This window comes from Phyllobates terribilis, unplaced genomic scaffold (assembly GCF_046119375.1).
Source record: "Phyllobates terribilis strain yellow unplaced genomic scaffold, ASM4611937v1 Scaffold_2__4_contigs__length_985480577, whole genome shotgun sequence".
NCBI classification, from domain to species: Eukaryota; Metazoa; Chordata; class Amphibia; order Anura; family Dendrobatidae; genus Phyllobates; species Phyllobates terribilis.
In genome coordinates this window covers 865,053,093-865,079,429 of record NW_027362762.1, presented here as the reverse complement: position 1 = coordinate 865,079,429, position 26,337 = coordinate 865,053,093, and the positions used below count along the sequence as shown (strand labels likewise).

At 42.6% G+C, this 26,337-nt stretch overlaps 2 protein-coding genes across 2 annotated transcripts in view; one reads left to right on the top strand and one right to left on the bottom strand.

Moving 5' to 3' along the window:
- The window catches only part of SHPK (sedoheptulokinase), a 32,435-nt gene extending 25,496 nt beyond the window's left edge, over positions 1–6,939 (bottom strand). Inside the window, exons 1-2 of the mRNA XM_073668032.1 lie at positions 6,728–6,939; positions 1,065–1,206 (exon numbers count right to left, since the gene is read on the bottom strand). Of these exons, the coding sequence (XP_073524133.1) occupies positions 1,065–1,206; positions 6,728–6,892 (307 nt within the window). The 5' untranslated portion in view covers positions 6,893–6,939. The remainder of the gene's footprint in view (positions 1–1,064; positions 1,207–6,727) is intronic.
- Positions 6,940–7,063: 124 nt separating this feature from the next.
- On the top strand, positions 7,064–25,109 carry CTNS (cystinosin, lysosomal cystine transporter). Its single transcript, XM_073668029.1, has 11 exons — positions 7,064–7,186; positions 8,562–8,652; positions 8,739–8,850; positions 9,116–9,200; positions 13,206–13,309; positions 15,004–15,135; positions 17,653–17,752; positions 17,825–17,944; positions 19,633–19,803; positions 20,302–20,419; positions 23,422–25,109. Exons 2-11 carry the CDS (start codon positions 8,583–8,585, stop codon positions 23,553–23,555), a joined length of 1,146 nt encoding a protein of 381 aa, XP_073524130.1. The 5' UTR covers positions 7,064–7,186; positions 8,562–8,582; the 3' UTR covers positions 23,556–25,109.
- Positions 25,110–26,337: the final 1,228 nt, after the last annotated feature.

Sequence of the window (26,337 nt, the reverse complement as noted above, 5' to 3'; positions counted from 1 at the left end):
GTACACACCATTGTCAAGTTTCTATACAAACTTATATGTTTAATCAATACAAATGTTGAGAAACTTGCACACGACTTTCTTCCATTTTCCTTATTTGTTTACTGTTGTATATTTTCTATTGTAAAACCAATAAAACATTCATTTGAAAAAGAAAAAAGAAATGTACTGTATTTCAGGAAACGCCTAGGTTTTTGTTTTTTTTTGCTGAAATTTCTTTTTTAGTGGTTTTGGGTCATTTTCTGAGCACTTTTTCGATGCTATGAGCGTTGAGTATTTTTTTTTTTTTTTTAGCTTTTTTCCAACATCTTTTTTACTTAAAGAGGTTGTCCACTACTTTTTCATTGATGACCTATCCTTGGGATAGGTGATCAATGTCGGATTGGTCAGGGTCTGATACCTGGCACCCCCCCGCCGATCAGCTGTTCACGGAGGTGGCCACAAATGCTCAATTGTGGAGCTGCTCCGTCTTCTGATAGTGGCCGTGACTGGGTACTGCACATCCGCCTCCTATTCAAATCCATATGGGGAGGATGATGTGTAGTTCCCCGCCTCGGAAAATATCAGAAGATGGAGCAGCTCCACAATTGAGCATTTCAGGCCGGCGGCCGTAAACTATAACAGCTGATCAGCGGGGACGCTGGGTGTTGGGTCCCGACCGATCAGACATTGATGAACTATCCTAAGGATGGGTCATCAGTGAAAAAGTAGTGGACAACCTCTTTAAGTGATTTTACATAGACAATCACATGTTAATTCCTTTCAGCATTTTCTGGGTGCCTTTTCTGGTTGGTTTTGGAGTGGACCTGCCCGAAAAATAAGTTGTGAGCACTTACCCTTACTAGGATCTAAAAGCACAAAAAAGGCTAAAAAATATTTCTTTTTCACATCCCTGGGCTCATTAATAAGTTGTACCGCAGTGGGAAACCCCTTTATCTTCCGGAATTACCTTATAGGATATTAGAAAATGGGTTTTACATGCCGGAAAGCCTTTTTCCAATCAACTTCATTATGATAAAAGCGGAAAAAAAGGGAAAATACATATCAATATCACCCAGATATTACACCTTGGCCGCTTCTCCAAAATAAGACTCCGTGCATTTGTCCAGACACCCCGATTCGTGAGACTTTACGAAGCCTTTCTCTGGGTACAGCCGTCAAGCAATCATTTAGAGCCTGGATTATCCGACAGACATCTTGTTCTTTTCCCTGAAGACAACAATGTACAACAGTGAGATCTCAATTTATGAGGGGTTGTGCAGAATCTAAAAAAAATGGTTCAGTACCCGTCTACATGTAACCACTGCAGCCAGTCACTCTGCTTAGCTAGCATGTATGGCACATGAACACTATTCCTAGAGATTAGCTGCAGCGGTAACGTGTGTACAGCACGCCATCACGGTAGGGATATGCACAGATGAGTACTGATTTTTTTTGTATCTTATTAACTCTTACTATACCTATAATACTTACCTATATTTTAATACTTTTTAATGATCAGTCATTCACATGCTTCGGGTGTACACAGACGGGGGTGAAACTGAAATCTCCTACATTTTACAGCACATTTTATGAAATCTCCATCACACAAAAAGGAGAAAATCTGCAGTATAAAATGAGCGGCGCTGTGAATTTGACATCTGTAGCATGCCGATATGTGCTGCAGATTTCCCCAGGAATTCTCTCCCTTTTAAAAAATGCAAAGGGTTAAAACGGCAGCATTTTTCAATGAAGTATGCAGTAGGTTTTGTCACTGCAGATTATGCCATTTTTCCCCGTGTGCACATATCCTTAAGGTTATGTTTTATGCTGGCAAGGAACCCTAAAACTTTCCAATTTAGGACAGATCAACTAATCATTATCATTTTTAAAGGGAACCTGTCACCTCCAGAAATGATATTTAGCAACAGATAAATAGCATTTAAATCATGTTTAGCCGTACACTGGAGCAGCGGCTACAGGGAGAAAGTGAACTTATATCTTCCCTGCAGCCGCTTGCTTTCAGTCATCGGGGCGTTGAACTGTCATCGATCACTACACAGTGAGTGCGGCTGTAATAACTCCCCGGTACATTGATTGACAGTCAGTTCTGTGGCGTGTGTATACGCAGAGTGTGAGTGCAGAGCTGGCTGTCACTCAGAGCACTGGGGAAGTGATTACTGTATAGTGAGCGGTGGTTGTATCCGCTCCCTGCACCGCTTCAATGAGCGGCTGCAGAGAGGATATAAGTTCATTTTCTCCCTGCAGGCCCTGCTCCAGTACCTGGCTACACAGGATTAAACACTATTTACCTACAGATTACCTTGGTATCTGTGTTTGTGGAGGTGACAGGTTCCTTTTAATTATTTAATCCTGGACAAAGGTAACGTTGGTCTGATCTCAGCTCCACATAGATAAAGTATTGTTAATGATCATTTTGCTTTTGACTAAGGTCAGGCCACATAGCACAGCTCCTGCAGAACATCTTTGTCATGTGTATGCAGTCCCAAATCAAATGACAAGGTATCTACCGTTGATTAAAATTAAAGCCATTATCCCACTGTTTCCGTTTTTAGCATACTGATGAGGTGTACCATAATATAATGAGAGCTGCGGGTCATTGCTAGGGACATGTTCTCACACGAATGATTTGCTGCAGACAATTCTGAGATTGAATCCTAGATGCTGATGAAGTTAGTTTACATGATGACATTGGAAGCCGCCACTAAGGGTGCCCTATTTTACCGTCCGTGTTTTGGGCTTCAATGCCTGGCCCCATTATGGGTCTTCTAGCCTGAAGTATCATTCTCAGAGGCAGATACAAGGCTGTTAGTTCCGGACCGGAGACCTGCGGCCAAGGGTGGGCGATTACAGTAGTGTGAATGGACGCGTAGTCAGGTTTCACACAGCCGACATTCACGGTTCTAATACAAACTGCGATGATCAGATCGTTCTTGGGTCTTCTGACCTGAACTCAACAGCTTCATGTGCCTTCCAGTCTTTTTTAACTGATTTAAATGGGTGAGTTTGATCTGTAAATAGTATCAAAAAAGGGTCTCCATTTATTTTTTTGCTGATCCGCAAAAGAAAACGGAATAACCCCATGTGTGTCCGTGTTCTATCTTCTACGTCTCATACAAATCACATCACCAAAAAAGGGGTGCGATTACTCTGCAGCCTGCTGTCCGCGACTATTACAAACAGGATACTTTACTGTAAAAAAACAAAACCAAGCTGCAGACGTATCACGAGCAAATTATAGTCGCACACAACTTATGTTAAAGAGGTTGTCCAACTTTAAGGAATTAAAAAAAAAAAGCTCCCAAAGAGTATCAGTCATTTTAAATTTACTTTTGTAAATCATTAATAGATGTGAAAATAAAAAAACTTTGTAATATATCTTATCAGCGCCCCTCAAACCTAGCGCTTGTCGGGAGCAGTATTCAAATATCATGGACGGCGCCAGCACTAACTGAAAAAATACTGACCGAATACTGATAGTGGGGCCGTGGCTGAAGGATACAAATCACCTCTTCAGAGAGGAAGAGGACTAGAACTCTAGTGCCACCTATTGGAAGAAGCAATACTAAAAGTCATTATCGACCCTTTAATGAGCCTTTCAATATGACTCTTAACTTGCAGACACGGTGTTTCGGGGTGTAGTACCTCATCAGTGCAAATCATGAGATCTGATTTGGCTGTATGACAGACTTAAGACTGGCATCTAAGGGGTAAAGTTTTCTGCTTGTGGAGAGTGACAAGCTTGGCATGTCAATGTGAGGAGACTCATATGCCATGCATGCTGCTTTGGGAAATTAAATATGTAAATTGTCTCTTCAGAGAGGAAGAGAACTAGAACTCCAGTGCCACCTATTGGTAGTAGCAATCCTAAAAGTCAATATTGGCACATTAACGAGCCTTATCACATGACTTAGGATAAAAGCCAAACCAGAATCATAATTTGCAGATCAAGGACAATACCCCAAAATACTGTGTCTGCAAACTGAGATTCTGGTTTGGCTTTTACCCTTAATTCTCAATTTAAGGCCACGGCCCCACTATCAGTATTTGGTCAGTATTTTTTCTCAGGAGTGGTAGATAAAACCCAGAGTGGGTGATAAATGCAGAATTGGTGACTTGTTTCTATTATACCTTTTCTCAAATTGTTCCTCACCTGGTTTTGGCTCCCACTCCTGAGAAAAAATACTGACTGAATACTGACCAAATACTGATAGTGGGGCCAGGCCTAAGAGTAAAATCTGTGTTCAGCAAGTACAGACTTTCCCATTACTGACATAAAATATGGCAGTTGATGCTCATGAACTTCTATGGAGAACTGTAACTGTAGCTTCAGGACAGCTTGCAGTAAAATGTCTGTGTTTGCCTCCAACTCCTTCCTTCTCCATAAAATTTCAAAAGCACCAACTGCCATCTTCTATCTCAGTAATGGGAAACTCTGTCTTCGTTGAATTCAGATATTACCCATGAATAGAGAGTAAATGATCAGTCCAGGAGGAGAAAGAAGCAGATTTCTCTGATAAGATACAGTACAGACCAAAGGTTTGGACACACCTTCTCATTTAAAGACTTTTCTGTATTTTCATGACTATGAAAATTGTACATTCACACTGAAGGCATCAAAACTATGAATTAACACATGTGGAATTATATACTTAACAAAAAAGTGTGAAACAACCAAAAATATGTCTTATATTCTAGGTTCTTCAAAGTAGCCACCTTTTGCTTTGATGACTGCTTTGCACACTCTTGGCATTCTCTTGATGAGCTTCAAGAGGTAGTCACCGGAAATGGTCTTCCAACAATCTTGAAGGAGTTCCCAGAGATGCTTAGCACTTGTTGGCCCTTTTGCCTTCACTCTGCGGTCCAGCTCACCCCAAACCATCTCGAATGGGTTCAGGTCTGGTAACTGTGGAGGCCAGGTCATTTGGAGTAGCACCCCATCACTCCCCCTCTTGGTCAAATAGCCCTTACACAGCCTGGAGGTGAGTTTGGGGTCATTGTCCTGTTGAAAAATAAATGATGGTCCAACTAAACGCAAACCGGATGGAATAGCATGCCGCTGCAAGATGCTGTGGTAGCCATGCTGGTTCAGTATGCCTTCAATTTTGAATAAATCCCCAACAGTGTCACCAGCAAAGCACCCCCACACCATCACACCTCCTCCTCCATGCTTCACGGTGGGAACCAGGCATGAAGAGTCCATCCGTTCACCTTTTCTGCGTCGCAAAAAGACACGGTGGTTGGAACCAAAGATCTCAAATTTGGACTCATGACACCAAAGCACAGATTTCCACTGGTCTAATGTCCATTCCTTGTGTTCTTTAGCCCAAACAAGTCTCTTCTGCTTGTTGCCTGTCCTTAGCAGTGGTTTCCTAGCTGCTATTTTACCATGGAGGCCTGCTGCACAAAGTCTCCTCTTAACTGTTGTTGTAGAGATGTGTCTGCTGCTAGAACTCTGTGTGGCATTGACCTGGTCTCTAATCTGAGCTGCTGTTAACCTGCGGTTTCTGAGGCTGGTGACTCGGATAAACTTATCCTCAGAAGCAGAGGTGACTCTTGGTCTTCCTTTCCTGGGGCGGTCCTCATGTTAGCCAGTTTCTTTGTAGCACTTGATGGTTTTTGCAACTGCACTTGGGGAGACTTTCAAAGTTTTCCCAATTTTTCGAACTGACTGACCTTCATTTCTTAAAGTAATGATGGCCACTCGTTTTTCTTTACTTAGCTGCTTTTTTCTTGCCATAATACAAATTCTAACAGTCTATTCAGTAGGACTATCAGCATTGTATCCACCTGACATCTGCACAACACAACTGATGGTCCCAACCCCATTTATAAGGCAAGAAATCCCACTTATTAAACCTGACAGGGCACACTTGTGAAGTGAAAACCATTTCCGGTGACTAGCTCTTGAAGCTCATCAAGAGAATGCCAAGAGTGTGCAAAGCAGTCATCAAAGCAAAAGGTGGCTACTTTGAAGAACCTAGAATATAAGACATATTTTCAGTTGTTTCACACTTTTTTGTTAAGTATATAATTCCACATGTGTTAATTCATAGTTTTGATGCCTTCAGTGTGAATGTACAATTTTCAAAGTCATGAAAATACAGAAAAATCTTTAAATGAGGTGTGTCCAAACTTTTGGTCTGTGCTGTATATGACAAAGTTGTTTATTTTCATGTGTACTATTGATTTATGAAACAAAAATTAAAACAGCGGTCACACTTTAAATGTAGGTATTCTTGGATAAAATTCATGTTTGTATTTGGGTTTCATTAAAAATGTTGCACCATGTGCCTTCTATAGCTGCTGTCTATTGCAGGCTGCAGAATGAGTTAACTGAAAATCCATCAGTGAGCTCATTCTGACAGGAGAGACTGTAACTCTTGTGTCCTCTTTTTCTGCGCTCCTCTCAGCTGATTTATGACCACAGACCACATCAAAGTTGAATGCGCTGGAAAAAAAAGAATTTGTAAAGGCAAAATGGTGCAAAACTTTTAACGATCCTAATTGTAAAACTGTTCTTTAGCCCAAAATACATGAATTTAGATAAAATATATATATAAAAAATATCAATTGTTTGATGTCCATGTCACTGAGCAAAAAAGGTGGGTATCTATGAAGGACAAGTCACAGAGGGAGCAATGTCCTGATATAGGTTTGCATAGACCTGTCACTCTCCTGCATCTGAAGGACTACAATTCCCAGCAAGCCATGGAGCCTCCAGCCTCACCTGGGCTCCACACTCGCTCTGCAGCCCGGCTCTTGTGTCCCGGCTCTGGCTATGCAGCACCTCCCGGGATGCGGGCTCCACTAACACGGCCTTCACAGAACTGGTGCCCACATCAATGCCCAGAACCAAGCAGTCCTTTCCGAGATCCATCTGTAGTATTAGCATAAGACAGAGTCACTGACAGCGGCTCTGCCCACTGTTACCACAAGTGAGACGTCGCTAACTTTAATGTCCCCAGTACAGGCGCCATTTTCCTGAAACTCAGCCATTCAATTGCATACAAAAATTGACTTCATAAAAATGGCGCCTGAAGGACAGACCTGAGCCAGGCTTCTCCTCTGCCGCCGTGTCACGAGGTAAACAAGGAAGAAGGCGGGGCTTGCTGACTACATTGACAATTGAGGACTTAGTGAGGTGCACGGAGTGGCCGGTCTGCTGATAGACGAGGAGGGCGCACAGGTCAGTGTCCGCCATAGTGACAGTGCACAGTCTATAGGCTGAGGGGCTGGGCACGTGACGTCATGGTATTGGGACTTTTTTCTGCAGTTGCTTGTGCCCTACTGACCTGGTAGTGTGAGGGGGCAGTACTGAGCTCTCATCCCTGCCCCTCACCCAGTGGCATAACTAGATATTTACAGGTCCTAAAGAGGTTTTCCACTTTTGTAAATTCCTGTCCACAGGTGTTTTTTTTTTTTTTTTAAAAACAGCGCTGCAGCCAATCATTGAACTCTGAGTAGACAGCACAAGCCACGTTGAGCTCACTGATTGGCTGTTGATGTGACACCAGTGCTGCAGGCAATAATAGACACCAGGAGCAGCAGGGGAGACTGAGCACTGGACCTGGGGAGGGTGAGTAAGGCTGAGTTTGCTTTATTTAAATATACTATAGTGCAGGGAGCAGAAAACCCCTTTATTAGGACCTGGACCCCTCAGATGACGGCTGTGAGTACGTCACCCTGGTGTCCAGCACTCGAGGGACACCCATAGTTGACGTTTTGCAATAGCCTCCAAAAATGTAATGTTGGATTTTGTATATTTTTTATGCGATCGCAAATGCGCGACAGGTCGCAGCGGTCTGGACGCGGCTGTGTGACTGGCTGCAGGCTAATCATGTATGCAATAATGCCATCCAGTCTATCAGACTCACGTGGTAATCACATGTATTTAAAGGCAAACTCCATCTTTTCTTATAACTCGGTGCTGTTCCTCTGTTATTCCTCCTAGAAACGTATGGACAACTGGGCGTTACCGCTCCTCGATGCCATGAAAATGCCATTGGCAAAGTACAATCGCATTGTGGTCAAAGCTAGCTACTACTGATGCTGGCTGTATAACACAGCCGTGCTGTATGGAGCAGGCTCAGCTCCTGAACCCACTCCATACATGTAGCGTGCATGGATGATGGTGGATATACGTTGAATAATGCCAATGGGAATCTGTATCAAGTGGACCCCTCAAGTGCAGCGGCCTCAGCACTTGCCTGGGTATGCCGGGTGCTGACACCGGGTCCTGGTAGGGACGAAATGTGAACACTGCAGGTGATCAACGGCGACTGATTGGCTGCAACGCTCATGTGATGCCTTCGCTGGATGCTGCAGCACCGGTCCGGATGTTGATTCCAGTGGTGGCGCTGGTCTGGAAGATCCGTAGCTTCTTTTTTTTTCCCACCCCCCTAGCCCATTGGTACAGTGTTATCAATAATGGACAGCCCCTTTAAGTACAGTAGGAATCGATGTAATGTAAGCGTCTATTAGAAGCATCGGGTACTTCTAGATTAGGTTGGGTGTCGGGGGTCTACTTCTAATAACGTGCAATGGTAATTTCTTCTCCACAGCTCAGACCGAGCCGTACAGCCATGGAGGTGACCCTAAATCCAAAGTCTACAATACTCGCCCTCTTCTTACTCAGGTTATTAGTATTTTGTGGTGAGTGGTCCTGAATTAACCCGTCGATAGCTGCAGACTGTTTCATTGCTGGACGTTGGCACTGAGAACATGTTGTTGAGTTGCAGGTGCTGACGGCCCCCCATCATCGGCCGGGCTTCATGCTGAGAACATGATTTCTATCCCAGACGTTGTGACCATAGAAAATGGAAGCATGAAAAACCTAAGCCTTACTGTAGAGTAAGTGTTCTGGAAATGCTATTATTATTATTATTACACCGACTACATGTTGGAGATGGGAATACCCCTTTGAGTAATTTTTTTTAATTGGAGGAGACCGATGTGTTGTCCCATTTAGGGTCTTGGAGAACTCACTGGTGCGCTGGGTATTGTCCACTGCTTGAACAAATGGGTTATTAGAAAGCCTATATTGATGACCTGAATATTTTTGCTCATAAACTTTTCCCGCAGTGATATTTTATGTGAATGTTTTTTGTTTTTGCAGTGCTCCATTGAATGAAACCGTTCTTTTTACTTTCAACGTTACGTATTCTTCAAAGAACAGCACAATTGTTCGTCTTCCAGCAGAAGTAAGTAATGTGCAGCGTACGTCTGGCACCGCCGGGTGAAGTGCCAGCGTTGTGGGGTTTAAACACATTGAGAGAATTGTATCCTACAGGAACCAGGCAGACTCCAGCTCTCATTATTCACAGGATACATACTCCGCATTTGGCAAACAGTAGTTTTGATAAATATTCACTAATGTGAATGAATTTACAGATGCTCTCAAAATTTTAAAAACTAAAAAATTTGGCGTGACTCCCATATATCTGGGTGCACCTGTCTACTTTAATGGGTTGTCCCATAAGCAACAATTATCACCTTTGCACAGGAGGGGTAATAAATACTCTGGCCCCCCCCCACTGATCATGAGGGCCCCCATATGAAGGAGCAGCAGTGAGCATGTGCGACCACTGCTTCATGTGCTGGCTATAGGCACGATGGTCGCACATGCTCACTACTGCTACATTCACATAGGGGACTTCTTTAATCTGTTGGGGGATCAGCAGTGATCATACATTTATTATCTATCCTGTGCAAGGGTTATACATAATGTTTTATAGGGTTATCTCCTAAGCAACATTTATCACCTAATCACATTATAGTTATTAACATTTATAGCTGTTAACATATACAGGTGCATCTCATAGAATATCATCAAAAAGTTAATTTATTTCTGTTCTTCAATACAAAAAGTGAAACACATATATTATAAAGAGTCATTACAGAGTGATCTATGTCAAGTTTTTATTTCTGTTAATATTGATGATTATGGCTTACAGCCAATGAAAACACAAAAGTAATTATCTCAGTAAATTAGAATAATTAACAAAAAACACCTGCAAAGGCTTCGTAAGCGTTTAAAAAGGTCTCTTAGTCTCTTTTCAGTAGGCTCCACAATCAGTGGGAAGACTGCTGACTTGACAGATGTCCAGAAGGTAGTCACTGACACACTAAGTAAATTTTGCATTTCATTTGGAAATAAAGATCCCAGAGTCTGGAGGAAGAGTGGAGAGGCCACAATCAGTGATGGTTTGGGGGGCCATGTCATCTGCTGGTGTAGGTTCCCACTGTGTTTTATCAAGACCAAAGTCAGCGCAGCCGTCTACCAGGAAATTTTAGAGCACTTCATGCTTCCCTCTGCCGACAAGCTTTTTGGAGATGGAAATTTCATTCTCCAGCAGGACTTGGCGCCTGTCCACACTGCCAAAAGTAGCAATACCTGGTTTATATACAACAGTATCACTGTGCTTGATTGGCAGCAAACTCGCCTGACCTTAACCCCATAGAGAATCTATTATAGAGAATCTATGGGGTATTGTCAAGAGGAAGATGAGAGACACCAGACCCAACAATGCAGACGAGCTGAAGGCTGCTATCAAAGCCACCTGGGCTTCCATAACACCTCAGCAGTGCCACAGGCTGATCGCCTCCATGCCACGCCGCATTGATGCAGTAATTGATGCAAAAGGAGCCCTGACCAAGTATTGAGTGCATTTACTGAACATACATTTCAGTAGGCCAACATTTCGGATTTTAAAAACATTTTTCAAGCTGTTGTTATAAAGTATTCTAATTTACTGAGATAATGACTTTTGTGTTTTAATTGGCTGTAAGCCATAATCGTCAACATTAACAGAAATAAACCCTTGAAATAGATCATTCTGTTTGTAATGATTCTATATAATATATGAGTTTCACTTTTTGTATTGAAGAATTGAAATAAATTAACTTTTTGATGATATTCTAATTGAGTGAGATGCACCTGCATATATATATGTGTGTGTGTTATATAGGGCAGCATATTCAGCTGACTCAATTAATATATGTTGGTTATTTGCTAAGCATAGCAGGATATCAGTCTGCAACAGGAAGGAAAGAGAGCAACATTTTATCTTTGTTCTGTTTCTTTACCACTTGTAATCTGTGTCGTCCGACCATTACTGTACTTCCTCTAAACAGCGACATTTAGTGCGCACCGGCCAATACTGGGAACTGTATTTGGTGCTGTTGGGGTAATTCTCGGGCTCTGATGGGCCTCCTGTATATACTATATCACTGCACGCCGCTCTATCTTGTCCCATAAGACAATGGGCATCATGACGGACATCTGATGTACCTCGTTATAATGAACTCTGTTATTATTGTTTGCCATTTGCTCTTTTATATTTAACACGAGTGCTCTATACAAAAAAACTGCTTCACTTGATTCATTTTTTTCCGGAGATATTCCACATTATGTACTTAAACTTCGTGGGTGCCAGTAACTATGAGCAGGACTATAATCCTATAGTGTATCTGCTTATACATGTGCTCCTACGTAATATCCGGTCACGTACAGTGCCTACAAGTAGTATTCAACCCCCTGCAGATTTAGCTGGTTTGATAAGGTGCAAATAAGTTAGAGCCTTCAAACTGCAAACGAGAGTAGGTTTTATGAACAGAAGCATAAATCTTACAAACCAAAAAGTTATGTTGCTCAGTTGAATTTTATTAAATTTTAAACATAAAAGTGTGGGTCAATTATTATACAACCCCCATGTTTAATATTTTGTGGAATAACTCTTGTTTGCAATTACAGCTAATAATCGTCTTTTATAAGACCTGATCAGGCCGGCACAGGTCTGTGGAGTTATCTTGGCCCACTCCTCCATGCAGATCTTCTCCAAGTTATCTAGGTTCTTTGGGTGTCTCATGTGGACTTTATTCTTGAGCTCCTTCCACAAGTTTTCAATTGGGTTAAGGTCAGGAGACTGACTAGGCCACTCCAACACCTTGACTTTTTCCCTATTGAACCAGGCCTTGGTTTTCTTGGCTGTGTGCTTTGGGTCGTTGTCTTGTTGGAAGATGAAATTACGACCCATCTTAAGATCCTTGATGGAGGAGCGGAGGTTCTTGGCCAAAATCTCCAGGTAGGCCGTGCTATCCATCTTCCCATGGATGCGGACCAGATGGCCAGGCCCCTTGGCAGAGAAACAGCCCCACAGCATGATGCTGCCACCACCATGCTTGACTGTAGGGATGGTATTCTTGGGGTCGTATGCAGTGCCATCCAGTCTCCAAACGTCACGTGTGTGGTTGGCACCAAAGATCTCGATCTTGGTCTCATCAGACCATAGAACCTTGAACCAGTCTGTCTCAGAGTCCTCCAAGTGATCATGAGCAAACTGTAGACGAGCCTTGACATGACGCTTTGAAAGTAAAGGTACCTTACGGGCTCGTCTGGAACGGAGACCATTGCGGTGGAGTACGTTACTTATGGTATAGACTGAAACCAATGTCCCCACTGCCATGAGATCTTCCCGGAGCTCCTTCCTTGTTGTCCTTGGGTTAGCCTTGACTCTTCGGACAAGCCTGGCCTCGGCACGGGAGGACACTTTCAAAGGCTGTCCTGGCCGTGGAAGGCTAACAGTAGTTCCATAAGCCTTCCACTTATGGATGATGCTCCCAACAGTGGAGACAGGTAGGCCCAACTCATTGGAAAGGGTTTTGTACCCCTTGCCAGCCTTGTGACCCTCCACAATCTTGTCTCTGATGGCCTTGGAATGCTCCTTTGTCTTTCCCATGTTGACCATGTCTGAGTGCTGTTCACAAGTTTGGGGAGGGTCTTAAATAGTCAGAAAAGGCTGGCAAAAGAGATCTTTAATCCACACATGTGAAGTTCATTATTCTTGGTGCCTGAACTACTTCTTAATACTTTAGGGAGACCAAACAGAATTCTTGAGGTTTGAGGGGTTGAATAATAAATGACACTCTGAATTAACTTTTTACGTTTTAAAAAAAAAAACAAAAAAAAAAAACAAAAACAAAATTTGCTGCAGTGCATTTCCCACTTCCAGGCTGATCTACAGTACAAATGTCACAATGCCAAGTTAATTCCGCATGTGTCAACCAGCTAAATCCGCAGGGGGTTGAATACTACTTGTAGGCACTGTATATGCTCCTATAGTGTATCCATCCCAAACTTCCATGTAAGGACTTTGTGCTGCTGTGTAAATCTTGTCTACATTTTCTCCGTTTCTCTTTTCCTTCAGATTATCTTGTTAGCAAATTCGTCTCATTCTGTTTTCGGTGTGATGGCAGAAGATGTGGGGCAGGTCACCGCTTATCTGCACAGCAATAATTCCCACACGAATAGGTGAGTGCACCTACTAATAAATGGGTAAGTGTGCAAAAAATATATATATTATTGTTCCTTTTTTGTTTTCATATTGGATGCACTGTTTACTAGGACTGCACACAGGAAGAAATATTTTTAGAGCTGTGTGAACAGTAACACTAGTATTGGTGTTCTGCCGTTAAATACCTAAGCGTGCATTTACACTGACTGTTCCTAAGAACGATCTTTTACCAATTATCGGCCAGTGTAAACAGGCAGCAAAACACTTGTTCATCGGGTGACATAATAATTTTTAAGCTTGTTTAAAAATCTTCATTCTCGGCAGCACATCGCCCAGTGTAAACAGGACATGTGCTGCCGAGGACAATGATATTCTATGCGATCAGAATGATTGTGCTAATGATCACTCTGTGGGCATAGAAGCGAGGCCGGCCTGTTTAAAGACACCATTAAACAAGCGCCTATATGCTTACATCTAGCCGATGGGCAGTCATTTGACGTCGCCCATTGGCTCGTCAAAGTACACACTTATTAGATATTTTTTTGTGTAAATACTATAAGATACTAATCTATAAGTTCGGATCTCCGAACAGATGACATCCATACCTGGAACTGGTACCTAGGGTACTGAACTGCCTGCAGGGGGTAAAGCTAAGCTGACACTTGGAAATCTGGACTGTAAATTAATTAGCTGATACTAAATAAGAATTACTTTCAGAAAAATAGTGGCACACACCATATTAAAGGGCTATTGTCATCTTGTTAATAGGGTAAAATTGCAAACTCCTTGTAAAAACGAGCAGCTTTTAATTCTATAGCATACTGCTCATTGGCTGGGTTACTGGCCACCTCTCCAGTCTATTAGAGGTGGTCGACTTCCTAGGCAAAGAGTGCAGCACTTGCAAGCTCATTGTTTTAATGCTTGTAAGCGCTGCTCTGAAGTTGGCTGTATCGGATCGTTGCGATCCACTAATGCTGCAGAGGCAAAGCTGTCGGCACTGAAGAGGGCACCGATCGGGCTGCTGTGCAACCATGCTGCCAGCCTTCATTAGTGCACCACCCCCCACAAGCAGAAAAACAGGAGGCAAAGGAGTAGTGTGCTCCTGAAGAACAATTATAAGACATCCCCTATAATAACATTATAGTCCTAAAGGTATTTCTACATTCCCAAAGTGAATGTTTTCCATAACAAATCGGTCACCAGATTTCACATTACAAGCAGCATACATTATTATTAAATAGATCGCTTAGACCTGATGTGGCTGGTGTAGTTATTGTCAGAATAACACTATGATAATCCTGATATTAAGATGAGCATTTTATGAGTTCAGCTCGAACTCATTCATATATACGGTAGGAAAACATTCAAAAAGTATTATAAAGCCATGGTGGCATTGATGTTCAAAGTAAAGACAACAGCCTTATCAGGTCTAAGATTGATGTATGCCGTTTGTAATGTGAAATTTGGTGACAGATCCAATTTATGGTACATCGAAAGTCCAGATTTGTGGAGCTCTGTGCCGGAGATCCTCGGCTGTCCTCTTCTTGGCCACAATTGACGTCTTTGCCGGACTGAGGAATATCCTTGCCCTGAGCCGCCCAACAGCTTAGCTTTCACTATCAGGTCACATGTGATCCCCAAATGTGGATGCCGCAGTTTTCTCCCTGTATATCAATAACAATTTAACCTCTTAACTCCTTCTTGTTTCCAGACCAAGGATCCGGTTCCTGGTGATCCACAGCCTGGCAGTGGAAGTCATAGAGCAGATTATTGGCTGGATATATTTCCTGGCCTGGTCTGTGTCTTTCTACCCTCAAGTTATTACAAACTTTAGAAGGAAAAGGTGATGATCTATTTAAAATATATCTACCTCTCTCGTACCCCCAGAAACATGTCTCTGTGCCACGTGCAAGGGTTTTTTCACATTTTCTTGTTGCTTATTCCTGTACTGACAAGTCAGGTCCCTTAAGGGGACTAATAAATACCTTTTTTTTTTTTAAACTTTTCACTGTATTTAAAAAAAACCTAAAAGTCCAAATCCTCTCCCTTTTCCCCCTTTTAAAAATAAAGAATAAAGATAATTGAAAAAACTAAAAAATACACATATGGTATCTCCACGTTCAGAAAAGCCCAATCTATCAAGACCTAAAAATAACCCGATTTCGTAAACACCGTAACAAAAAAAAATAATAAATTCAAAAATGCCAAAAAATTACGCTTTTTTTGGGGGGGGGGGGGGGGGGTTGCCGCTGTAACAAGAGATCAAAATTTCATATCTATCCCAAAATGGTATCAATAAAATTGATGTCTCGCCCTGCAAAAAAAAGCCGTCACATAGCATCATCGACTGAAAAATGAAGACGTTACGGACTCGGAAAATGGGACACAATTAATAAAAAAATTTTTTCACCACTAAAATAATAATAAAAAAAAAACTGGACTAGTTTGGTATTGCTGTAATTGTACTGATGAGCAGAATCCTATTTGCGAGGTCATGTTTGCCACGCAGTGTACACCATAAAAACAATTCCCAAAAAACAATTTTATCGCACCCGTTTTCCAGTATACTGTGTGGTAAAATGAATGCGGTCATTCAAAAGTACAACTCGTCGCCCAAAAAATAAGCCCCATATCTCTGTGGACAGAAAAATAAAAAAGTTATGGCTCTTGGAAGACGGGGAGGAAAAAAAAAAAACGGAAATTGGCCATGTCGAGAAGAGGTTAAAGTGTGATTGTCGTATCGAAACAGAGATGAGCGCTGTGATACTTTGGCTCTGATCAGTTTAAATACATACAGTGAGGAAAATAAGTATTTGATACACTGCCAATTTTGCAAGTTTTCCCACCTACAAAAATGGAGGTCTGTAATGTTTATTGTAGGTACACTTCACCTGTGAGAGACATAATCTAAAAATAACAACCAGAAAATCACATTGTATGATATTCAAATAAAATAATTAAATTACTTATTTCATGCAATAAAATGCATTTGGTCACCTACCAACCAGCAAGAATTCTGTCTCTCACAGACCTGTTAGTTTTTCTTTAAGAAGCCCTCCTACTCATTACCTTTATTAATTGCACCTGTTTGAACTCAATATATGTATAAAAGACACCTGTGTGCAAAATCAATCACTCCAACCTCTCCACCGTGGCCAAGACCAAAGAGCTGTCTAAGGACACCAGGGACAAAATTCTAGACCTGCACAAGGCTGGGATAGGCTACAGGACACTAGGCATGCGGCTTGGTGAGAAGGCAACAGCTGTTGGCACAATTATTAGAAAATGGAAGAAACACAAGATGACTGTCAATCTTCCTCGGTCTGGGGTTCCAGGCAAGATCTCCTCTCGTGGGGTAAGAATGACTCTGAGAAAGGTCATGAATCAGCCCAGAACTACATGGGAGGACCTGGTCAATGACCTACCGAGAGCTGGGCCCAGTGTCTCAGACATTACCATTAGAAACACGCTACGCTGGCATGGATTAAAATCCTGCAGGGCACGCAAGGTCCCCCTGCTCATGCAAGCACATTTCCAGGCCTGTTTGAAGTTTGCCAATGACCATCTGGATGATCCAGAGGAAGCATGGGAGAAGGTCATGTGGTCAGATGAGACCAAAATACAATGTTTTGGTATCAACTCCACTCGCCGTGTTTGGAGGAAGAAGGATGAGTACAACCCCAAGAACACCGTCCCAACCGTGAAGCATGCTGGGGGAAACATCATATTTTGGGCGTGCTTATCTGAAAAGGGGACAGGACGACTCCACCATATTGAAGGGAGGATGGATGGGATCATGTATCACGTGATTTTGGCAAACAGCCTCCTTCCCTCAGTAAGGGCATTGAAGATGGGTGGTGGCTGGGTCTTCCAGCATGAAAATGACTCGAAACACACAGCCAGGACACCTAAGGAGTGGCTCCGTAAGAAGCATTTCAAGGTCCTGGAGTGGCTGAGCCAGTCTCCAGACCTGAACCCTATAGAAAATCTTTGGAGGGAGCTGAAGCTCAATGTTGGACAGCGACAGCCCCGAAACCTGAAAGATCTGGAGAAGATCTGTATGGAGGAGGCGGCCAAAATCCCTGCTGCAGCGTGTGCAAACTTGGTCAAGAACTACAGGAAATGTCTGACCGCCGTAATTGCAAACAAAGGTTTCTGTACCAAATATTAAGTTCTGTTTATCTATTACCATTGTATCAAAATACTTATTTCATGCAATAAAATGCTAATTAATTATGTACAAATCATACAATGTGATTTTCTTGATTTATTTATTTATTTATTTTTTTAAAGATACTGTCTCTCACACTGTGTGTATGTATGTATAATATACTTTTTTGTGTCTTTCTGCTTATTTCAGTGTCGTGGGCCTGAGCTTTGACTTCTTGGTGTTAAATCTGACCGGCTTTATTGCATATAGTGTCTTCAACGTCGGCCTCTTCTGGATCCCGTTTGTCAGGGTACGTGTTCTGTGCTGTTCATTCATTGCTTCTGTACATCCACAATACTAGATGTGCAATTATTTGTTACAGGAGCAGTTTCTTCAGATCTACCCCAACGGTGTCATTCCGGTGGATGCCAATGACGTATTTTTTAGCTTGCACGCCGTGCTCCTAACACTGGTTACAATCATTCAGTGCTGTATTTATGACGTAAGTAGGAGGAGATTATTTTTAGCTGACGTCCTTGAAATTCCTTTGTCAGCTGGTTATTACCGATCTTCAGGTGTCCAGGTAAATGTTACTGAGACACTTGACCATCGTAAATATGTGTTTATATAAAGCCTAACTCTATCTAAAAGCAAATAAGTTAACATGGGTTAATTATGACAGTATATAACCAAACGAAGGGATTAGAGAGTAACTGGGATTAGGAAAAAAAATGTTTCATGCATGACTATATGGGAATAGAACGTGCTCCAGCTCCAATGTTCAGACCACCAGTCAAGGGAAAGCAGGTGGGGAGAGTCGTCAGCCAAGCTAAAAGTGTAACGAATATACAGTTCACCAGGATAGCATGTCCCTACACCCCGAGTCAGCGCTGACATTGGCAGACATGCTCTATTGACAGGGAGGTTGGTACCTGTCATTAATTTATTCATACATTTGCAGGCGGTATGGCACAATGCGGAGTCTAAGAACCGATACTCCAGAATTGTTATTCCATGGCGAATGCAAGTATTTTCCAGATAGACCAGCCAGGAGAGGTGACGCTCCTTTTTAAAGGAGTTGTCCAGGTTTACATTTTTATGGTATAGGCATCCTGTGTGTAAAAAAAAAAAAAAAAAAGAAAATCAGCATTACTCCCTCCCTGCCAGTCCGGTATTGCCTCTCCACCAGCGATTTTGTTCACATTGGTGCAGCAGTGCCATTAGGACTGCTGTCCGTGACTACTGCAACTAATCACTGAGCTCAGCGGCCTGTGCCATCTACATTGGCAGAGCCGCTGAGTTCAGTGATTGGCTGCAGTGTTGACGTGATATCTTAGTTGCTGCCAAAACACTGAGACTGGAGCAGTGGCAGGACTGGACCGGGGGAGGGTACGTACGATCTGGCTTTGCTATTTTACATGTCTGCAAGGATTTGGGGTCCAGTTTGTTGAAAGAGAAAATCCCCTTAAGTGTTTTTTCCCAGATTTCTACCATAAATCTAAAAATACTTGCGTCACCTATAGTGTCCATACATTTGCCTGATAAATGCCCATGTCAGGTTGTAATACTTGTAAGCTTCTAGTCTATGCCTCTATCAAAATGCAACTCTAATTTCCTATGAAATAAATTTCTAAGGATTGTGGGGGAAGAATTGCTAGTGGGCAACTTAGTGCATCCCATCAGCCGTGCTGTATAGGAGAAGACCCAGTGAGACCACCACAATAACTGGAGATCCGGCTTGGTGCAATGTAGTTGACTGAAATTATTTTTTTATACATTCATTTTTTTTATTAAAGAAGCACTCACAAGAAATATAATCTTCTCTAAACTTGTCTTAATGTATATGCAATGTAATGTAAATGCAATTAAATACTTACCGATTGCCATGTTCCCTGGTTTCAAGCGATGCGTCAATCCTCTTCCCACTCGTGTGACTGCAATTCGGACTTGTCAGATCACACAGGGGTTTTTGTCTGGACCGGAGGTCGCTTTTGCAATGTGCGTCTATGGAGCTTACTTCTGATGCTCCATAGACTTACATTGTAGAAGGTCTGTACAAGACACCACCCAAGTGTATAGGAAGGCTCTATCTACTAAACCATGGCTCCTAAGCATAATCCTCCTTCCCGTATGTAATAAATTGTACTGCACAACTGTTGTCCTTATTCCAGCCTTCTGTGATCTTTGCAGCGAGGCGCCCAGAAGGTCTCTAAAGTGGCGGTTGTCTTCTTGATCGTTGCCTGGCTGTTTGCCTTTTCCATGCTGTTTGTGGCCGTGGCTGGAAAAGTGAGCTGGCTCCAGTTCTTATTCTGCTTCTCCTATATAAAGCTGGCGATTACACTGATTAAATACTTTCCACAGGTAACCTACTGATCAACCTGGATGGTTGTACCGTATTATATCCTCCTTTCTTCACTACCGATCAAATGGTCTAGTCCAGTAATAAGGTATATGGAGAGATAGAGAGAGGTTACCCAAAGGGATGGGAATTTCATGTCAAGTAACACAAAATAGCCGGGCGTTGTCCACAATGTCAAGTTCTTAAAACTTTTATTTGAGTATGTACTATGGAAATATATCAGTGGTAAGATGTGATTTCAAAATTACATCCATCTTTTTGTAAGAACTATAATGCAAATTTTACATTCAGAAATCCAGGGATCTCTGGAGATAGTAGCAGTCAAAAGGCCACCATAAAACATTGGGTTAAAGTTGATTAAACCCATTGATTTTGGTGGAGCCGGTTGATCATCTAATGGTCATGGGTCTCCTAGAGAAGCTGACTCTGGCAGATCTTGTCGGGAGAGAAGGATCGGGCATGTTGATTTAAGTACCCAATCCTTATGTTTTATTCCTCAGGCTTACATGAATTTCCGCCGGAAAAGCACAGAGGGATGGAGCATTGGAAACGTGCTGCTGGATTTTACAGGCGGCAGCTTCAGTATCATCCAGATGTTTCTACAATCCTATAATAACGGTAAATACGAAGAATATCATTGTGCGTGCGGGTTATCAAGCGCTTTCCAAGCGATTTTAGCATCACTTGGAAAGTGCTTGACAACTTGGTCACACTATATAAATCCGTGCAACCGACATGGATTTATATAGTGTGACCGTAAAAGAATGGTAAAAAATAAATATTATACTTACCTTCTGATGGCCCCCGGTGTCCGTCCACCGCGAGCTGCTGGCAAGCCAGGACGGATTGGATAAGGACACCGGGGGCCATCAGAAGGTAAGTATAATGTATATTTTTTTATTTTATTCTTTTTTTTACAGATACTATGGTACCCGGGTCCGGAGGACATTCTCCTCTTCTCCAAACCCGGGTACCATCCGCACATTGAACCGCATGTGCAGATGCAGTGATGCGTAATCCATGCGTTCCAATGCAAGTCAATGGCGGCGAAAACACAGCACTTCCGCAAAATAATTGGTAGTGCTGCAGATTTTTCTGCAATAATAATCCGCAGTGGAAATTTCCGCAGCATGTGCAAAGCACATGCGGATTATCATTGGGGAACATGGCAGGCCTTCTACCAAGCGTTTTTTAAGCGTTTCTGCAGCGGAATTGCCGCTGCGGAAACGCTTAAAAAACGCATCGTGGGCACACAGCCTTAAGGAGATGTCCGATGCCAAATGGCGTCTTTCAGAAATCATACTATCATTAGGCAGAACGCACCCCAATGTGCTCTCATCGGTATCTTTTTTAGCTTTCCCCATTGCTTCACGGATTCTTGTCACTCTTCGGGTGACCACCACCATGTGCGCCGCTGCCGGTCACCTTATTTTCTAGAACTACATATTCTACAATGCATAGCGTATTTTCTCTCCAACCACATGCTCCACTGCCTGGGCTCATGCTGTATATAGGGGCATGTGTGGGGGCTCATGCTGTATATAGGGGCATGTGTGGGGGCTCGTGCTGTATAGAGGGAGCTGGGTGGGGGCTCGTGCTGTATAGAGGGAGCTGGGTGGGGGGCTCGTGCTGTATATAGGAGGCTGGGTGGGGGGCTCGTGCTGTATATAGGAGGCTGGGTGGGGGGCTCGTGCTGTATATAGGAGGCTGGGTGGGGGGCTCGTGCTGTATATAGGGGGCTGTGTGGGGGCTCGTGCTGTATATAGCTAGACGTGACATCACTGCTGCAGCCAGCAGAACGTATCACTGGATACGGGGAGGGTGAATACCGGCTGTCTCTAACACAGACCTGCAGAATGCTGAAAAGAAAAACAACTTTAAGGCCGGGGGTCACACGAGTGTATACAAATATCAGTCCCATTCTCAACCAGGGGCACTGGACACCTTTTTTCTCACTGGTCATCCGTATACAATCCATTTTTTACGGGCAGCACAGTGGCTCAGTGGTTAGCACGGCAGCGCTGGGGTCCTGGACAACATCTGCAAGGAGTTTGTATGTTCTCCCCGTGTGCGTGTGGGTTTTCTCCAGGTTCCGCTCATACTCCAAAGACATAATGATTGGGAATGTAGATTCTGAGCCCCAATGGGACAGTGATGATATTGTCTGAATTGTAAAGCGCTGCAGAATATGTTGGCGCTATATAAATAAAAACATTTATTTTTTACTCAGCAGCTATTAATCTTACAGGACCATTTAGTTTCCCATCTTACAGAGCTGCAATATATATGTAAAAATCACACGCCATACTGATGGTCTGTATGGCTTCCATTTTTTTTTTTCTAGAATCCATCCGATTTCGGGGTAAAATCGTGGCGTGCTGTAATTTTTTTTACTAACGCCGAAAATGACTCCGAAAAAAACATGCAAATCTACACTGCTTCATTGAATAACATTGGTCTGAGCACGATCCCTTTTTTTTATTGGGTTGCACTCATCCAATGTATAGTCATGTGAACGAGCCCTAACAGCGGTGGGGGCAGGAGTTTTGACAGCTTCAGATCCTCAAAAATGTAGTGAGAGGTGTACAGTACTGCCTCAGATAAGAGGTGTAGGGAGCGGTGCCCTTCAAAGGACAGGGTTATCTGTGACGGTCTGCTGATACTACGGCCATCTTACATTCCAGTGAAACTATATGCAGTAGATTTTTTTTGCCCCCATTATCAGTTACGTACTTGGGCATTAGGTCAGAGCTTCAGCCATCACCTGAAGTTTATTGTGCAATCAGATGATCAATATTAAGTGCCAGGATCCAGACATGGTGCCTGCAAGATACTTTGTGTTCCTCCTGCGTTACCTGTACCTGTCGCAGTCCTACAGAATTGCATTGAGATCACCTTATAACATTATGATCTAAGGGACCCCATACACCAGGGTTCCCCAACTCCAGTCCTCAAGGCCCACCAACAGGTCATGTTTTCAGGATTTCCTTAGTATTGCACAGGTGATGGAATTATTGCCTGTGCAGGTGATGCAATTATCACCTGTGTAATACTAAGGAAATCCTGAAAACATGACCTGTTGGTGGGCCTTGAGGACTGGAGTTGGGGAACCCTGCCATACACAATAGATAGCGGACGGCCAAACAATGGTTCTCCTCAGTCCCCCATATACAGAACCGTTCGTGCTTTTTGCCAAACTATTCTCCTAGCGGCTTATCTTACTGATAACAAAAGGAGACAGTCCGAAATTGGACACGCCAGATCCGTATCTCTTCTAAATCAGTTGTCTGGAGGCCTCCCCTACACATTAGACTATCGGCATATTCTCTAATGTGTATGGGGCCCTAACGTTTGCTCCATTCTGATTACAGCTGCAATAATACAGAGCCCACATTACCGCTGACCAATGCGACATAATATAAGGATTTGTCTCTTCTCTCTCTGCGCATGGTTGCATAGGCTCCATTTAACCCCCAATGTGACTTCTCTTTATACACGAATGTACGACGCTCTGCAATATCTGTCACGTGATGGAGCCTGTGACGTGGATGTGAACAGCGCTTTATATATGAGCACACTATGGCATCACAATAAAATTCTTTCCTCTTTTCTTTCAACAGATGAATGGAAATTAATATTTGGTGACCCCACAAAGTTTGGTTTGGGCCTGTTCTCTATTATTTTTGACATTGTATTTATAACTCAGCACTACTGCTTGTATAGAAAACCGCACGGATATCAAAATCTTCAATGAAGAGAGGAGAAGTCGCTCTTTCCATTCCTATAAGGGATTTATTTTTTTTTTTTGATTCTTGCCTGTTGTGCCTTAACTTATAGAAGACTTGGAAGAAACTTGAATTCCACACCAGCCTCTATATCCAGTAACTTGTATAACAAATCTTAAGTGATTGAAGAATAAGGGCAGGTTCACTAGTCCACCAGGGAAGATATGCCGCTGTTCAGGTAACAAGACGCGAATTCTTGCCATAATATGGGTGAGACAATCCGGGCGTGTGGACCTTCCCCAAGATGGAATGATTCTACTTAGCCAAACTTGGACTTGAACCTTTTAGATACTTCGATCTCAGCTTTGTTTGGTGTGACACTTACCATCACATTGCTTGCAACGCAAAAAGTGCGTACCCAGCCCATGGATTCATACTAGCCACTGATCGGCTACATCGGATCCGCTCAGCAGTCATTTCCGAGCCTGTTGATGCGCATAGACAAGGTCTGCCTATCTAGACTGTTATTGCTCTCGGTAGCACATGTTCTGTGTGCACAGGCTGAAGTGCTGTCGAGAGTGATTATTATTATTAAGCAAGCTTAAAAATCATTTCACGCTACAAATGAGCATTTTCCTAGCTTGTTGGGCTACACTTACACACAAGTTGTGTTTTTTTTTTTATATACGCAGCAACCCTGTGCCGCTGAGGTCTTTATATGGTTTTCCTGCACAATCACTTAATCCTGCAGCTGTTTCCATAACTGTGCAAGGAAACCATAAAAAAAAAAATCCACAAAGGCACAGAGCTGCTGCATGACTGGTGTGTGAACGCTGCCTTGGGCCCGTCCCTTCTCAGGAACGAGGAACCATCCTGCCTGCTAATCTGCCAGTGTAAATGCAGCCTAATGCTATGCCGCTGGAATTTTTTTTGAGGCATTCAAAATCAGCTACTTTTCCTCCCCTCAAAAAATCCTTAAAATTCAATCTGTCACATTGAAGAAGGTGTCTTATCTGCAGGCAGCATGTGTATAGAGCAGGAGAAGCTGAGCAGATCAATATATTTGGTGGAGTCCAGTGAGCGGTCCTACTAGTGATTGACAGTCTGTATAACTGCAGCTAGAAAACTGCCAATCAATAATTAAGACCATCCTCCTGGAGTCCAAAACATAGAAGGAGTGGAGAAATAAATAAAAAAAAAAATAAAAGTTTCAGTATAACTTGTATTATATCACATTATATAGGGGTTAAGATACCTGGACAATGCAATTTTATAGGTTATATAATTTTTTTAACCTTGCTGGAGTAGATGACTGTTACTAGAATGGAAACCTGCACTTTTCAGAAGGGGGGAATGCTATTTTACTACAAGAATGCTTTTGTAAAATCAAATACCTCCAGTTCCAGATTGCAAATGAATTTTGCCAAATCTCTTTGTAGACCTGATACAACCAAAGTTTTGCTTTCCAAACCATTGAAAACTGTTTACTGTTCTATTTCTTAAATTCTAACATTCATATATGTGCCTGGTGGTCAACTTTATTTGGTTATATAAATCGTATTTCTCTGTTTTGGCGCATTAAAGCTGGACTATTCTGCATTTTTATTTTACATGCCCTAGAGTGAAGTCAGGAGGGATTTTAGCCTTACATGCAGCCGTTGAGCTCTGCCTCCAATTCTTCTTTAGAACTGCAAATTGTTGCAGAGGACCGAGACGTCTACAAGCAGTTCTATACTAAGTAGAAGTTCTTAATCGGTGTCACGCCATATGAAGCCTCCTCTCTAGTCTGTGAAACTGCCTAGCAAAAAATCAGACTTAAAAAAGGGTTGTTTTCAACATATATCTTCAGGAGCGCACTGTTCCCCTGACTCCCAACTTCCTGCGTGCTGGGGGAGCATTGTGCTCCTGATGATTCAGTTCAGACCAGTTTCAGGTTTCCAGCACGAATCTGAACTGTGCCCTTCTCTCAAATTGCAAGCAGAGGACGTTTTGCATAGGAGCTCGCTATGCAGCTAGCTTTGTAGTAAAAAGCCTGTAAGTAGGGATGAGAGGACCCGTGGAAGACCCAGTACGAACCTCAAACTTTAGTTGGGGTACCAGAATCCCATAGAAATCAATCAGGACCTGAACTTTGTAGCTGGAATCAATCTCTATCATAAAATGGACTTACACAAGAAGTCGGTGCCAGTACGAACCTCCTTAGGAGCCAGCCATTGCTGACAGACTGCAGAGGTGGCTGGTAACCTACCAGTGAAAGCTAAAAAGTCACTTGCGTTGAATAACACTATGGTGCCAGCCTCATCACGACTGGTGTGCACAATCACGCTACGCCAGTATTGCTAAAATGGCACCAAATTCATTAACTGGTGTGCGCCTTCATGCGCTGTGCCAGAAATGCTATTCTAGTCAGGGATGAATTTGACAGGCAGGTGTGACTGCACCCCCAACTGGCAAAAAATTGGCTAAAATCGCTAAATTTTTGCACAACTCCTACTTGAACAAAAATGTTGCATGTTTTCAATGTTTTTAATTCAGTTTTCTGGCTCAAAAGCTTTTATGAATCAGCCCATTTAAGTTCGGATTAAGCAAGGAACTGGACAATAGCCAAATCAATGCATGGTGGGAAGGAAAGTTCCAGCACGTACAGTGCTGGCAGACTGCTGATAATTAGAAACAATCAAAAAGAGTGGATGTTAAGTTACAGAAAATGATAATCAGGACAATTCATGGATATATTAGGCTGGTACGTACAATAAAAACTGATTTATGAGGGTGATAAGACTATGCTTTTTATAGTTTTTTTTGCACATA